The 17,768-nt window shown below is 33.9% G+C and overlaps 1 protein-coding gene across 2 annotated transcripts in view; it reads right to left on the bottom strand.

Annotated features, from left to right (window-relative positions):
- Window positions 1-4,331: 4,331 nt before the first annotated feature.
- Window positions 4,332-17,768, bottom strand: part of LOC126978198 (cyclin-dependent kinase inhibitor 1-like) — a 77,956-nt gene continuing 64,519 nt past the window's right edge. For both annotated transcript variants that reach the window (XM_050826972.1, XM_050826973.1), the window contains one exon: window positions 4,332-8,605. In XM_050826972.1, the coding sequence (XP_050682929.1) occupies window positions 8,466-8,605 (140 nt within the window). In that variant the 3' untranslated portion in view covers window positions 4,332-8,465. The remainder of the gene's footprint in view (window positions 8,606-17,768) is intronic.

Genomic DNA, 17,768 nt, shown 5'->3' on the forward strand with positions numbered 1-17,768 from the left:
GTTCGATTCTGAAATTTAATAATAAAAAATACTAATAAACCGTAAGACTTTCTTATAGTAGGTATCTACCATATAGAAAATCAGCTATTAAATTGTCCTCTACTGAATACTATCAACGTCAATGTGACATCCTAGTAAACTATATACTCAAACATGAGACCTAGGAAATAAAATCGTCGCGTTAACGACATAATTTACAATGTGGTAGATTTTATATTTTATAACATATAATATCTATTATCGTTAATATTAACAGTTAAATACACCATCGCGTCGTAGTGAATAGTGAATATTATCTCGGTGTTATAGATGTATTGCACGTAAAAATCTTTATTATAATAAATATATTCGAAATTAACAATTTTACCTATAATAAACATTTGTCCAGAATCGTGTATCGGCAATATTATAAGTAAATTTTAACGCCTGTAGAAAATATTTCGCAATTTCACAGTTCGAAGTTATTACAAGTCTGATGTCTTTACGTAGTTTGTTAAATAGTGATCGTGTATTTTATACTTAAAGCTGAATATTACTGGCAACATATTACTATATTTACTACTAGTAAGAATAACCGCCTTATTCATCACAATTGTAAGGCCTGGTGAACTGATTTTAGAATATATAATAAAAAATTTGAACTTATATATAAGTCTACAGTGTAAAAAGGGCTTTAGTCTGCTGTATATGAAGTGAATATCTTATTAATTGTCCTTTACTTATTCAATATTATTAGGATATATTATGTGTGATAATATTATAAGCTTTCAACTAGTTAAAAGTACAATGAATTCTTAATCATATAGTTCTATTTATGAATATTATTTTTACACTGTCTTTTAATGTAATCTGTACCTACTCAATGGATTTTACAGAATTTTCTAGATTAATAATCGCAGTCCAGAGTTTAAGGTGTTTTTTTATTATATTATTGTATTAGCTGTACGAACACAGTTAATTGAACAAGTCGGTACAATGACGTTATTGGTTTTATCATTATTTTCGATACAATTGAAGGATATTGGTGCCTACGTATTCTAGCGGGAATAATTGAAAGTTTACTTCTTACGAATTGGTAAAATTTTTGTTATGAATGTAAGATATATTATTTAACTCAAAATTTTCAAAAACGTACACTTTATTCAGCTATTATAATTTTCAACTTAAACGAAACTGTTTTATCGTTGCTGCTTTAATAATACATAATAAATACCTACATCATGTGGTATTACTACTAATAGGGGTTGTTTTTAAATTGCAAAAAATTGGGTGCGTCAAAACATCCTCCTATAATTCGAACGAGAGTGCGAGCGGTCGCGCAACATCGGCAATACCGCTCCCCCGTTATATGCCTTTTTGCCGAATGCATTCTTAGTTCCCGCCTTTTCGCGTGGCATCTATAATATCTGGGTACTACCCATCTAATTTGCCGTCCAATACAAGTACCTACCGTTTCTTACAATAAATTCTCCTGGACTGCACATTTACTGCGTATAGTGTTTTCATTCGAATCTGATGTCTAAATATAACCCTAGATATATAAGATTATTATATTTATATAGAGCTTATAGGTCGTTTAGGGCTATAGTGAAGCTATTTGGAGAACAAATTTTACAATAGAAAACACTAATTCAGGAAGAGATAAGAATAACTCTTACTGGGTTGCAAACGTGTCAATCCTTCAATTTATTTTCGTTCCTATTTCCTAACACTCGTATCTTGTTTAATTTTTATTCTCGTCGTTATGCAATCTCCTGCATCGAAACGGAAATAGTATCGCGTAGACTCATACATCGTGATTCTACGAAGTTCCATTTATTATTTTCTTCAATGTGTCCGTAGATCTTGTTTTTTATAAGTCCAGCTATTGTAGAGGTACATGAGTGTCTAATATTGTGTCGCAGTTTGCGCACAACACTATTAATTAGTTTAATGTGCTAGGCTAGAGTCTCTATGCGTAGGTTTACGACCAATACAGCGTTATATCGAAATATAAATATTAATAATAAACGCAATTTAAAATCACAAACAAGAGGGGACTTTTATAGTACAAAATTATTAAATACGCCCCCTAAGTCTCCGACGCTTTAAGCCCTTATGTACTTAGAATATATAAAGTTGTAATCAAGTTGTTTCGTAAAACATTTCTAAAATTATTAAATGTTGTCTTAGAAAATTCATTAATCATTTTATATTTAACGTAAATGTTTAGATGTCGTGAAGTTTAATTCAAATTCAAGACCGTGTTAGATACACGGTCTTGAATTTTACAAAATCACGTTCTCGATGAATGTAGGTACTTAGTTGGTTCCTTAGATGTGTACCTACACTGAAGTGAGAAACACTTTCGAATTTTTAAATCGATGTGCCTAAGTGTAATGTTCTAATGTAAATAGTTATAATTAATATTATTCGTATATATTATTTAGTGTTGGTTGGGTTTTGTAACGCCTATGGCATCCGAATGGTATTTTGTGACAATAAGCGTTTCTGTCAAGTTGCCGTTCGCGTCACGGACTTCAGATTTTCCCGCGAATATATCTCACCTGATTGTATGAAACGTGCAGTTATTGATAGATTGACAGGTGACGGCTATAATCTTGTAAAAAGTGGAGATAATCGACATCCAATACGTTTTAAGCTACTGTTCGCTATCAAACTTAGCCGGATTATACTTCGTCGCCAATCGCCATATTGTAATTAGGTACTACTATTTCAAACTTACGTCAAATCACTGACGTTTCATACTAAACTAAAATTCAATTTTACATGCTCTTATTATGAATTTCAAGTAAAATAAGACACCAATAAAATAAGGACGTAGGTATCCACACCAACTATGACAGACGATGAAGACATTAGGTATTTAGGTTTCAAGACAAGAGATAATTTCCTGAATATCCGTGTCGCAGACATCAGCTTGGCGGACGAGGAAAAGCCTTGTTTTTGCAATAAATTTGCTTCGTATCTGAGTGATACTGCACCCTCGTCGATTCTACTATATTCTAATTAAATTATTCACTTATTAAATAGTACGGTACTGATTAGACGATAGAGGTTTTTCTAACGGATTAGATCTTTTTATACCTCCACAGTAAGCACATAGTTAACTAATATCACCAAATAGAATATTATATTATTTTTGGCACGCCGCTGTTGCAATTGATAGTTTAAATGTTTAATTTTTTATAGTAGATTTGTCTATAGTTTTGTATGTTCCGTAGAGGGCGTGTCGGTGTTAGAATGTCTATTTGTCTGTAATATTATTATCATCTGTATCGAGCGAGATGAGTGATCGGGTAGTTGTAGATTTGATTGTGATATCAATAAAATTTTCATACGAGCATCCATCACATTGTTTTATTTACTAAACTAGATGATTCATTAATTGTATTATATATAGGTAAAGTTACCAAATTGTAGTTACCTACATGTGGGTTCCAGGAGCGAATAAAACGCGCTGCTGTAATAACTGAAATGTCATATTACGTCCAAGATGAAGTCTAGATGGAAGATATGTCCAAGTCCAAAGCGTCCACTTGATCACAGGTCTTTAGTTCTAATATTATCACCCTTTCAAAAAATTTACCAAATAGCGCCATCTAGTATGATGTGCTGCAAACTTAATAATTTTGTTGAAAAGCTATTGTTACATGGCAAAAAAACTTATTCTTTGTGTCTTTAGCTTAGTATAGTACAATAAATGTACATGATGAAGAATGTTCATTAACAACTACACGCATTTTAAATCTTTAAAAATATTTTTAATGTGCTGTTCGCTTTAATCGAAGGAAATATGATGTAGGTACTTGTATTCAAGAGACACAAAGGAAACCATTGAAGATTTAGATTTTCTGTATTATCTATATTATAAGAAGAAGGTAATACTAGCATAGTTGAAACTAAGTTGTTCATTAAGTCAAGGGCCTCAATACATCCGAATCACACTTGATACTACATCCCAGAGTGATTGATACAGTGCTATATTCGAGGAGAGTTAAACAAATTAATGAAGATCTCGACAGAAGCAGGTGGATTTTCATATTACCTTTTCGCATATATTGTGTAATAAATAAAGCTATTTCTGCCCGCTGGCCACATCATTATGGAAGGAACTAACCAATGTGCAGTTTGAAGATCTTTCTTTGATATTCCTTTCACATTAAGAAAATTTAAAATCTAGTTTTATGCAATTTAGCATCAACGTGAAAATTAAGTAGATATTATAACACCAATATTGTAAAAGGAATTCAGTGGCGTAAATCTTTCTACTTCACATAAATTAAATCACTTACGGATCTAAGGTGAGGGTAGATAAAGAAAACAACAAATACCATATGAAATAAGCTTTTTAAAAATCTAAATTAAAGTTTTATACACTACATGATATATAATATGGAACACGATACACAATAAACTTTAATTAAAAATTGCCCATTATTTACACTTCGTGCACGCGAACTTAGTCGCACGTATTGCGTCTCTCCGCTATCGAGCGAGCGGTACCTACTGTATCCCACCTCAGTGACTGAACAATATTTCAATAAATACACAAGTGCCATAATTTACAGTGATATTTCCAGTCACAACATATCCAAAACATATTGATGTATTAAATTATTTCTCATACCAAGGGATACGGGCTCAACACTTCCCAGTTAAAAACTACAACAAAAATATATATGATATTTGAATAATTATGTTCTGAGATCATATTTAATACATCACAGGTGTTAAATTAAATTAAAATGCGATCGCACAAACTATAGAATCTCTCGTGTGCAGCGGGCCTTATGTTTGGCACAACGTAACACGTAAACTTAATTAATTATATATGTAATCGCCGAAACAAACAAATTCTCCAAGAATTCTGGAGGAGGGAGTTCATTTCGGAGAGTACAATTTAACACAATTCATAAATTATTAATCAAGTCATTAAACAAACACGGCTAGTTTATAAATATATATATAAAGCTCCCAACAGCTCGTAAAGTTATTTAGTCAAGTGTTCACATTTCATTATAATAAGTATTTGTCAACTCACTTTACAAAACTCAACGGCGCCTATGTGGAAACAGTAGGTATTCGGACACTAACGGTGTATAAAAATAATTTAAACATTGCTTAGACACGTGTTTTGTTAAACAGTGTCTAACTATTTAGCGACGTCTAAATTGACGCTAATAACAGAAAAGCACGGAATTGTAATAGAACTTTTTTAAAACAAGTGTCCAACACCTGTTTAACTTTTTTGTTATAACACCGTTATTGTTCAGGATAAGATATTCTATTAATACGAAAAAAAAAAATCTTTATAAAAAATAAAACTTTGCTCCAATTTATTAAGTATTCGGATAAATTATAATATATTTATTATGAATTAACTAAATTTATAATAAATGAAATTTTATATTGCAATTAAATAATCCTACTGTTTCATTATTTCCGCAAATTACAAAACACCAAGTTTACATATTTATTAAATTAAATTAATGATAATTATATAATGTCAAATGAATCATGTTAATGAGTGTCTTTTACGTCAACGCCCTCAAGCCTAAACGAAAATGAAATAATTTGTACTTTGATAGAGGGCGCTGTTTACGATTGAACACCGACACGGCCGACACTGTCTTACCTAAAAATCAATTAATATTTTACATTTACCTTGCTATAGTAAACCGTAGTGGAAATTTGTGAAAAATATTAGTATGTAAATCTGTAGAAAATTCTTAGATATTGAGCGATGCGTTATAATGGCAACATTAAATGAACACACAGTAGAGCTATGTAACTGTAATCATAAAAAAAATATTCTAAAATTTTAAGCAAATTATTGAAATTTTGTAAACAAATTATATATTTCGAAAGCAAATTTTTAATCACCCTTACATTTAGCTTACGTTAGCGCGCGGCTACTAGATTTCTTACAGGATGTTACGAAATGATATTTTGAAAAAAAAATATTTAAGTGAAATATGTATTTTATTTTTGAATATTTTTTTATGAATACGGTTGAGTTCTACCCAAATGCATATTTAATGTCGTCACTGTAGCGCCACGAATGAATGAATTAATTTATGTTTAAAGATTTTATTATATATAAAAAGATATCATTATGTAAAAAGCCAAAAAAGAATAAACAACGTCGGCCCTGCCAGTGTTTGTAGTTAGCGTTCAAGACAACACTTAAAAAGGCACATCAAAACATTCAAAAAACATTTAGAAAATATCAAAAAACAATCATGAAAATAAAACATTATATCATAACAACAAAACAAACAAATCTATTCGCATGAAACACAAATACTCAATTTCCTTTTCAAATGTCAACACACGACTCCAAGATATTATTTGAGTAGATGTATTTTCCCGCGTATGCGACTCATATGAGAATTCCATCGACAAAAATCGTAGAAAATTCTAGAAAAATATATCTCAGAAATATAACCACGGCAATCTTCACAAACATTTTGGGCATTACAAACAGTGACTCAGTTTGTGTTGGACCCAAGTATGAATTTGAAGCGCCTGTTTGAATTAGTCTTGGTTATAATCGAAATATACACAAAAACGGGAATTTTGTCAACAATTATTGCTGGAAATTCCAAATGTCATAAAAAAATAACCAAAAAAAAAATAGTTTGAAATAGTGACTATTTAATTACTAAAATTACTGAAATTGCACATTATAATTAAGCGACCTTTACACTGTCGGACCTGTGTGTCAGTTTGTGTAAAAATTGAGTAAAACTACAGCTGACAAAAACTGAGTTTAAAACGTACGCTAATTAATATCAGAAATTTCAAACAGTATATCAGCATTCAGATAAATCTATGTAATATTATACAGTTTGCTGACGTAACTAACAACGCTTTGTTTAAAACATACAAAAAACGATCAAATACGAAACACTTGATTTTTAAAGTGAGTTTTATTGTGTTTTGGTTTAAGAATTATAACATTAAAGGGAAATATCAGCAATAATGGCAGGTAATTCCAAAGATGCGTCAGAACAAATTCCACGCGACGTTAAAATTTAATTTTCACGTGAACGTAGAAAATACCCCGAGACAGCTCCATTGTAACTTATATATAGAACGTACCTCGCATAATTTTAGTCATGTCTTAAACCGAACTTACAACTACAGTACTAAGTTAAATTAATTTGAAAGAGATCATAATAAACTTATAGCTAATTGTCGCTTTATAAATAAATTGCTCCATGTCGAGAAGTATCTCGCGTTAGCTTGAGCTAGATATTGTTTTGTGATGTTGCTAGTGAAAGGATGTAGGTTCAAACGCTAACTGGCACATGCCAACAAACTCGTAAAGTTCGAAAAAAAAAACTCCGTGAATTACTACAGGCGGATTAATACCGACGTCCCCCCCATTCCTAATTTAACTTAATTTATTCTCATTGTTTTTGACAACTCAAGCCATAGAAAACTTACTTTTTGACAGCATTCAACTAATGATCCAAAATGGGTGACATTGACAGTTTCCTTTTTTTCAACTACCGTCATTGTACATCTTTTATGTTGTCGTGTATAGCTTCTTCAAAACGCATAAAACTGACAGCCTGTGAATGAATTTGATGGCCAAGTAAAGCCATAAAGCTAGCTCTCTACAAACTAAACCAACTTATAATTACTTAACATTACATAATTGTTCTCCACTATCGTACATTGAAAAAGAAAATAAATTAAATATAATTAATTTGCACAATAACTCTGTCAAACGGCGAGATTTTACCACAAATGAAACGATGAACCAGCTCGGTTCACTTTGGCATAACATTTCGTTCAGACCTTCTACCAAAAACTTGGATTAGTTGAGACAAAACCAATTATTTGGATACTCCGCTATTTAGAACTTACAAATTGCCGGATTCGTTGCAGCAACATTTTTGGAAATAATTGCTTAAAATTTAAAAGTCATTTATTGACAAACTTTGATAATTTAAAGGCTTACGATTGTATAAGCCAACCTGATGGTAGCCCAGCTTTAACAAAGGGAACCTTAAGATCCATAGAGCGTACTAAGACTTTGCTCAGATTTTACTTACGTAAACTTAGCTGAGTGTGATAAAACGCGAACTTGACTTTTGCCTTAGGCTGTCTTAGGTTAAGTGCAGTATAATTTCAGCTGTCAAATGACGTTAAAAACGAAATCAAAGATTTTGCTAAGCTCACACTCAGCTGAGTTTTACGTGAGTAAAATTTGAGCAAAGTCTGAGGATATTCTATAGATCTCGAGCTTACAATATGATGCAACTAACGCAAGAAAATTATTAAAATTATGACATGTCAATTAACATCAAATAAGCATCAATTAATGTTAGGTGACCAGAGTACAATGTTCCTGCAATCGAAGACTGGCTTTATTGGCTCATAAATCTGCAAGTTCTGGAGACGTTCAGCTGCCGAACATGGCGGTGCCGTGGTCATCCCGCGGAGATGGTCTAGCTCGCTCGCTTGAGGGGCTGCGATAGTCTGGCGACCTTCGGGGGACGAAGGTGGACCCCGTGGAGTTCTTGCTTGTGTTTGTGAGCGGGGGACTTCTTGCCGTTGCTCGGTAGTCTTTTCCGCGGCTTCAGGAAGTCTGGAAAGAAAGAAAGAATTTCTTAAAATGGGTATGTAAGTACTTTAGGTATTATATAGATTTGTGTAACTTCTATTATTTACGTAGTAATAATAGTTATAAATATAAACGTAATGCAAAAGCAATCAATGCCAAAAATCCCCAACTAAATATAAATTGTAAATCATATTTTAAACAAACAAACACAATTTTTAGATGTTCGAAAAATCATATTTTAATCAACATTGATACTGTATTTAAGTGGCACAATACAAAAATATTACGTGTGTAGTTGACTTAATATTACATTACTAAGCGAAGGTTAAATACACCCACAGCAACCGTTTCATTAAAACCTTAACCTTATTTTCATTCTAATACACAGTACTAGGTACTAGGTAGGTAGATCGTAAATAATTTTTACTTGATACTACAAGCAGTATGATTATCTAGTCAAATCCGACACATTTGTACCTGGTAGGCCTAAAAGTAATTATTAAATCATTTTTTTATTTGCGTGGCAATAATTCCCGTAGCTTCGAAGCATTAGCTTCGTAACGTAACGCGTTACGGCGTCAGTCTGTCTGGCTTCCCTTTCTCTCACGCATATGGTAGGGGTAGGCAGGCACCTCCTCTCTATAAGCACAATTGTAACTTTTACAAGATAAAATAATGATACTAATGTTGTATATACACAGAATTCTAATGTTAAATTCATGAATAAAATATATAATCAATAAAAGATTTTAAAATAAATAATAATCTTTCCTAAGTTAAGCTTGAGTAAAAACCTAAGCCGTTCTCAAGTTAAACTTAGATTAGTTAAGTTATCACTTCTGTCAGGCGTCCCGAGACGCGCACGTTTTAAGTATTTGTTATTACAGTCGCAATTGTTTAAGAATTTCCGAGGAGTGTGGAGTTTGCTTCTTGGTCGACCAAAGATGTCAAGTTAAAACTACTTAGGTAACGGAAACGAGACAGAAAGAGAACTTAACTTATAGAGAAAGGGTTAAGACGAATAGGATCATAAAATATTGTAAGGCGGAGTTCTGGGTGACTTTAGAACACTCACAGATTTTACGACCCGAAAACTAGACACCGCCTCCATACTGTGCATAATTAGGGTTGCCTCTTTCATGTAATGTGAACATGACATAATTTAAGATATTAATATATTTACGAATTCGTGTTATATATTTTGTGCACACAGTTAATTAAATGTTATATTAAAAGTAAAAAAGTAAAACTAAAAATTTGGCTTAGGTTTTATAACAATGAAATTTCCGACTTTGAAAGTTAATTATGACCGTTTTATTTTAAAAAATACTGTTATATTTCAACAATACAATATTATCAGATGTGTGATACGTAAAAATCGTGCTATTAAAAATAATGTATTGGGCGGAACATCTGGAACAAATGAATGAACTCCGACCTGTCAAAGCATTCTCATTTTCTATTAACTATCTTCCACGAAGATCTAAGCTGCGTTTAAAAGATAGAAGTAGAAGACGGGGGAGACTTGGGAAGATGACATCTTAAAGGCCACCAAAAGACTGGAGTTCTAGTACCGATGGAAGTAAGATATAAACGCGCACTGTTATGAACAGACAGAAAGTGCCAACCCTAAGTTTAGTTGACATCTTTACGAGCGATACAAATGAGACACTAAAAACAGTCCCCGCGCTCAATGCACAAAAGTCATTTAGAAAAAATCGTCCTTCAGTTAGAAATTTGAAAATGGACTATAAAAGTTTTACGACATTTTTACTACTGTTAAATCTGTTTTAGAAAACTTGATGCGTTAAGTCGTCTGGTAATGCACGAATAATTTAAAGATTATTTTTATTTCCATATGTATCAAATTAATTATGTTCTTCTGAATGTTATGGTTGGGAACATTGCTGAACTATTTTAGGGTTCTTTACCTAAAGGCCGGATGAACGGGAACCCATTTATTAAAACTCGCTGTCGAAGGTCTGTCAGCGGATTATTAATACCTAATGTATACCTAGATAAAGCCTCTTTTGCTGCTAGAAAACAGGCCAGGTTTATTACTTTAGCGTGCGTTACGGGTTTCGTCTAACACTCGCTATTTATGTCATTTTGTGCACGCATTGCTAAAAATAGAGGAATTCGACCTTTTCACAGCTGTCACAGTATAAAAAAATGATCGAAGGTTGTTAATTTTTTTTACAAAAATATACAATGATGTGCCTTCGTAACTTTTGTCCCCCTGGGCAATGTAGGTACTGTGGGTAGGTACCTCCTACCTATATACACAGGTAGGTGTTTATAACAGATTTTGTTGCATTTAAAACTGGCTGAGCACCAAGTTTTTAATCAACTATCATACTTTAAACTGGTTAGGTCACCTGAAAGGCCAAAGACCGTGTCGCGATATAGTTAGATATACTAGATTTTTAGAGCTTAGCAACGCTCTGCTATCAAGGTCGGTGTCGCCAAATCATTGGGAAACTAGTTTCGCAAGACGGGAGATAAAAATATCATTCAAATTATATAAATATCTTACTTTTCAGTCATAGTTTTATTATTTGAAAATATTTTTTAAATTTTGAAACCAATGACGCATATTAAGGCAAAAGTGTGCTTAAAGACAATGTAAGCACACTTTTGTCCTAGGTAGAAGCGTCAACTGTCAATGTCCGAATCGTGTTCTAAATTCAACATGCGTTCAACTGAATGAGTATTTTTACATTGCTGCTTATTGAACAATAACATTTTAATCAACTCGAGTAAATGCAGCAATGTGTAGATACAGCAATCGAAGGTTACTATGGTGTAATTTGTGGAATGTTCCATATAACGTCATTGCTTGAAACTCCCTATATCAATAGAGAATACGATTTGCCACATGTCAGTTGTAATGATTGAGACACACATATAATTACACAAATGATTTAAGTCTTCTTTAGTGTTAATTCCGCCAATATTTGTCTTTAAAACAATTCGACACGTGTTTTGCCTCTACACGAGGCATCCTCAGGACTTGTTGTCTCGCCAAAATCTGGCACGAGACAAAAAAACATATCTGGTAAATAAATTGTACTGTATAGTACAATTTATTTACCAGATATGTTTCAAAATATAATAGTAATCATATTAACAAGGTTATGCGATTAGAATTCGAAACGCCATTGGTTTTCTATAATAGATAGCGTATTCTGTCCTTGATTGTCCAAATAAAGCGATTATATAACTGGTCCTGTAGAATGGATGTAAAAAATTGGAGAGTCTTGCAACGGAGAATTATGCCAGTGACGTCACGCGACAACATCTTCAAGGCCGCGGACCACGCGAGCTATAGATTTCCCGCCAATTTTATGTCAATACCACGTGTATTTCTAGCTGACAGAAACATAATGTTTCTGATGTGATGATTCCACAGGACTGGATGACTATAGAATTTATTTCTCATCCAGTGTACTGGAGATAATTCATTAACTCATGTCGTTCGGTTCTCATTTTATTCCATCGTGGAACAAAATTTGTTGAACATTCGGTCTGGTGTATCGAAATTATAAACATGCCAGACAATAGTATAACAATTAGTTAATATAATAATTAATAAACAATGATTAATTAGTATCATATCACTCGTTTATCGCCAAGTACAATTCAGATCTATAAATTAATCAAAGATAACAATAATATTGTGTATTGTAAATAATTTTAGGTTAGAAAATCTAACCTTAAATTTATAACGCTTGACAAAAATCCTAAACTACCAATTAATTTAAAAAATAGCTTCTAATATTATTACTATTACGGCATTCAACAACGTAGAAAGAAAATACTTTCCCAGTGTTATGTAATAGTTTCCCGCCAAATATTCAATGAAGCGTTTCGCGCCATTTTATCAGAATAACCCGTCCAATTCGCGGAGTCGCTGTTTATCTCGCGGATACATATTGAGGAAGTTCACATTCGGTCAGTCGAGTAGTTAGCGTACACATGTGGCTATGCGTAAACCAAATAACCTTGGCAATTGCGTGTATGACTAGTTGACTGCACGCACACAAACACAGCAATCGTGTATTATTATTATTCTTTTCACTACAGAGTTCAATCTGATTTATGCATCATCACTGATTCATTCTCTCCTAGTACTTACATTTAACTGTTAGCAGCGAAAGATATTCAGTATATCTGGTTGTATCTTTCGTATTAAACAATATAAGTATGTGTTAGTAACACGTTTCGAATTAATTTATATGCCAACAGGGTTCACGACTCGATACGAATTGAGTTACCGGAGTGTTTCGGTTATTTTGGGCGACCTAAATATCTTCTGCGCAGGCGCACAAAGCACGCGTCGCCTCAGTATTTTATACATTTATTGTAACTGCAATTTACTTATGTTGTTCTGTTACTCAAATATGAAGATGTGTTTTAAAAGGTAGTATTTTATAATTATGTATTTACGACTGGTATTATGAAAACACTTATGTAAGAATATTTTAGTGAATTTAACAAAATGATGTAGGATTTAGCTCGAGATAGAGATAAGTGGACTGAAACTAGGGGAGGCCTATGTCGAAAGACCATCTGACCATCAAAGTGGTTGCTGAAGAACATCAATATAACTTTTATTTAATTTTACTTAATATAGATTTAAGAAAATTTGTTATATAAGTAGTAGATAAGTTCAAATGTAGTATGGTCAGTGAATAAAGGTTTTTATTATTATTTTTATTATAATAACAAAATGATTGACGAGATCACAATGTGAGTTAATAAGATGGTGATATTTTTTTTTATGGAAAAGGAGGACAAACGAGCGTAATGGTCACCTGGTGTTAAGTGATCACCGCCGAGGACATCCAGAGGAATCACAGCAGCGTTGCCGGCCTTTAAGGTCGCGCTGTGTTTTTTGAAGGTACCCATGTCGTATCATCCCGGAAACACCGCACAAGGAAGCTCATTCTATAGCTTTGTAGTACGAGGAAGAAAGCTCCTTGAAAACTGCACTGTGGAGGACCGCTACACATCCAGATGGTGGGGATGATATCCTAACTTGTGGCGTGGAATAATAACTATTTATTGGGGAGCATGGAGGAGAATTTTATATATAGCTGCGCATATGTGACTATTTGAATTGGGCAACTTGTAACGTGTACGTCAAATTGGTCAACTTCTTATCGACGTCAGAGTCAGAATCAGTAGGTTTAAACCATACTTAAAATATATTAGCGCATAGAGCATAGGTTCTCAACGTGGGCGATAACGCCCCCTTGTGGGCGTTTGAGACTATCGGGGGGGCAGTAGAAGACCCAGAGAAAATAAGGGGGCATTGAGATGGCGCAGATGGGGCGTGGGTAGATAAAAAAAATATAGTCTAAAAAGGCAAAAAAATACACGAAAATACTCTAGAAAAAAACATAGTCTCAAAGTGGGCGGTGAGCAAAATAAGGTTGAGAAACTATGCCATAGAGTATAGACGAACAAATCATGCAAGAGGGAAGAACCGGAGATACAGCAAGATGAAAGGTAAGCCGAATCTATTGTGACCGTAACCCATTATGATTGAGAAGTCGTAAATAGTGAGCCACACTTGGCATTAGTACTAATATTTTGAATATTAAACTAACTTAGCTAACGCACAAACAAGCTGACAAATCAAAGCACACAGCCTGCACAGGAAGCCGGTTAGATTATGGGTACCCCAAAGGCGCCTATTTCTGCCGTGAAGCAGTAATGTGTAAACATTACTGTGTTTCGGTCTGAAGGGCGCCGTATCTAGTAAAATACTGGGAAAATGAGACTTAATATCTTATGTCTCAAGGTGACGAGCACAATTATTGTAGTACCGCTCAGAGTTTTTGGTTTTTTCAAGAATCCTGAGCGGCACTGCATTGTAATGGGTAGGGAGTATCAATTACTATTATTAGCTGAACTTCCTGCTCCTCTCGTCCCTTATTTTCATAAAAAATATATCAGGTATCAATATGCTAGTATATAGGTTTGAGTAGTAGGCTTGATTCAAGACGAACGAGCCCTTAACGAACAAAAGGACTTGGCAACAGAAAGATTGAGAAATGAGCTAAATGCAGTGCACGCATTAACGCGACTGATAGACGCATCCGACGCACACGACCAGAATCTTGATGACGGTGGGATAAAAAACATATGAAAGGATAAATTGTCGAGGAACTCGAAGGACCATCTATCCTTGCTAGCGTCAAATTAACTTTTTTCTAGCGTCACGCTTCCTTCGCGGTTGCGTAGATGATGTTAAAGTCATTTTCGTGAGTGTCATTGTTTTTTTTTTATTGCCAGGATATAAGATGCGTAACATGAATAGATAACATGGTTGCTTTCAACGGCGTTTCATTTTTTACAATAAACATCGCTGTTTGGTTGATTTTGAATTGGTCATGTAGAGTTTGGATTAAATTAAAATGACTTCTCAAATTTATAGAGTTAATTGAGATGTTAGACACGGTTGATCTGGGCGAATTTTTATTATGTTAGTACCCGTGTGCACTAACAAAGTCCAATGTTATTTCAGCATCTTCTTAGAATCATTTTCTTCTGGTACTTTAATTTAAGTTACAATTCGTAATCCGTGATAGAGTGTATATTGTCTCTTTTTACTTTTATGCTCTAGCAATAGCAATCTCAATTTCATTTAAATAAACCAAAATAGCAGCCATCGGTAATGACAAACCCCAATCACGACCACTGTGACAAGAATAAACGACATAAACACCTCATAAAAGAACGGCAAAGCTTCAGTGATTCATCTGATGATAATAGTTGCCCACATTAGATTGGATAAAACAGGATTTATCCTAGTAGACGGCTATATGATAGAAAAATAACAAAAATCGTAAACGTGAACGGATTCAAAAGCCTCCGTGACACAGTCGTGTCTCGTAACGCTTAAGTTCGCACAGCACACCGTTCCGGCCCTGCCTTTCACTTGACCCAGATATTTGGTAACTCTTGATTACATACACCAACTTTAATTTCAATGGCATACCGAAATTATTTCATCAGTATGGCATTGATAACGTCAATGAATGCGCTCTCTAATTAAATCTTCCAGAAACTTACTAAGAACCTACCTAACTCGGAGTTGAAAATATTAGTGTTTAATTACACAAAATAACTACCAAAGCTTTACAAAGACAAATTAAGAGAATAAAAGAAAAGGCAAATGAAGAGAATAAAAGAAAAGACAAATGTTACTGAACGTAAAAATAAAAAAGGCAATGCAAAGAGTTTTTAAAGTCACAACTTTTTATTGCGTAAGTAATTTATAATATTTCTAAAACTAAAAACTCCGATTAAAACGTTAGGTCCTAAACAAAAGCTAGAAAGTATTTAGGACATAATTTATTTATAGCAAAAGATAAACGAATACAAAATAATAATTAAGAAGGTAAGTCAAGTAAGCAATATAGGGCTAGAAAAGGCATATTATTTAAATGCATAAAGGTTTTCAAACATCTAGCCTTATCTAAAGGTTATACTGACTAATACATACATATAAATGATAATATGGTCGGAAGATTACGTGTGGACTGTAGCGGGTGTTCGGAGCACGGGACGCGAACAAGTTTAGACTTGTTCCGAGCTCTACGTCATCAAACCAGTCTGCGATTGTTAGAAGCTCTCGGATTGACCACGTTTACAAAGTTATCGTTGAAAAATAAACGGGCGCCTACCGTTTTGAAATACGTAAAATAAAATTGCTGCAGTTATTGCATTGTCGGCTTTGCGTTCAGCTTTATGTTTACCGCAATTTCCTTCGCTTTTGTAAACATTTCTGCTAAATCCTGTATCTGTTTTCTGTAGCCAAGGCTGAGAATGCCAATACTCTTATTAAATGTTAAAGAATGAACGTCGATTTGACTACACTAATGTGAATTAAGTATTGGAAAAGGTCGACCTCTAGGTATACTACATTCTTCTATTATGTCGGCAATATATTAAAAAGAGGCCTCGACAAGACAATCTAGAATTTGAAGTCTTACCTAAAGATATAAACTATAAATTTTTGAAGATCAAATAGACCGATCGACGTTTCACAGCCAAGTAGTTTTTCAGTTTATTAATTACAAACTAAATACAAAACATATTTATAACAAGTCTTCCAGAAGAGTAGGATTACGGCCTATATCTGGTCTCTTTTAAATACTTCTTCGATGTGCTCATTGAAATTTTCAAACACTTCCATTTCGGTATAGCCGCTTTAAAATTTTGTGCAGTCAATTTTCTTTAATCCAATCTTTCTACATAACCAAATCATCGAAAGATCTCTTGAACATATTAGATAAAATACAAAACATATCTAATTTAAATATTAGTATAGATATAATCAAACATAATACGGCGAGTCCTGTTCAACTGGAGGAGAATAAAAAGCGTAACAAAAAACGGGTTCTGTCTGAAGTCGCGTTTACTACACAGCTAAGGATGCGTGGCTACTGGTTTTTGAATATGGTGGCCTAAACAAATAATATGTCAAATCAGAGGTCCCTTCAGTTTTTTTTCTCAATATCTGTTTTACGGTTATGGCTTAGTAGACGAATATCGCTTTTGCAAATACGTCTACTGTAGATGTGATTTGATAAAAATATACCTACTTATCTAATATTTTTTGGGGAATGGAGATTCAGCAATAGGATAGAAGACCTCGTGGCTGAACCCAACATTATTGGGGAAGTTAAGCCCCACCGTCTTCACTAGCCGAGCCGTAGAACGCATGGGAGAGGGTCGAGGAAAGAGAAAAGCATTCTCGGGACTTGTAGAAGGACGACGCGCAGTAAGTAACTAAGTTAATGGTGGAAAGACCGGGTGAACGCTGACCTGTGCGAGATGAAAATCATAAATTGGTGTGATATCGCACAAGAACGAAACAAGTGGAGGACTCTTGTGTCGGAGGCCAAGCCCCACTTCAAAAGTGGGGTTTTGAATACGATTTTAACGATGACAGCAGGATCCACGCTCTATGAAAAGCGATGTCAGTCTACCTTCCAATGGACTGCATACTTTTGCCGGCTTCATTAAAAGAATAATACACTATTACATTTTGGTATATTCATTAACCTGCCAATCTCCCCTTCCTCATAGCTCAAACAATAATGTCATTTCCTGCGTCGCTTTTGTTTTCACAAGGGCCCAGTCTGTTATTTAAACGTTAGGCGTCGCTTCA

Source organism: Leptidea sinapis, chromosome 47 (assembly GCF_905404315.1).
Source record: "Leptidea sinapis chromosome 47, ilLepSina1.1, whole genome shotgun sequence".
Classification (NCBI taxonomy): domain Eukaryota; kingdom Metazoa; phylum Arthropoda; class Insecta; order Lepidoptera; family Pieridae; genus Leptidea; species Leptidea sinapis.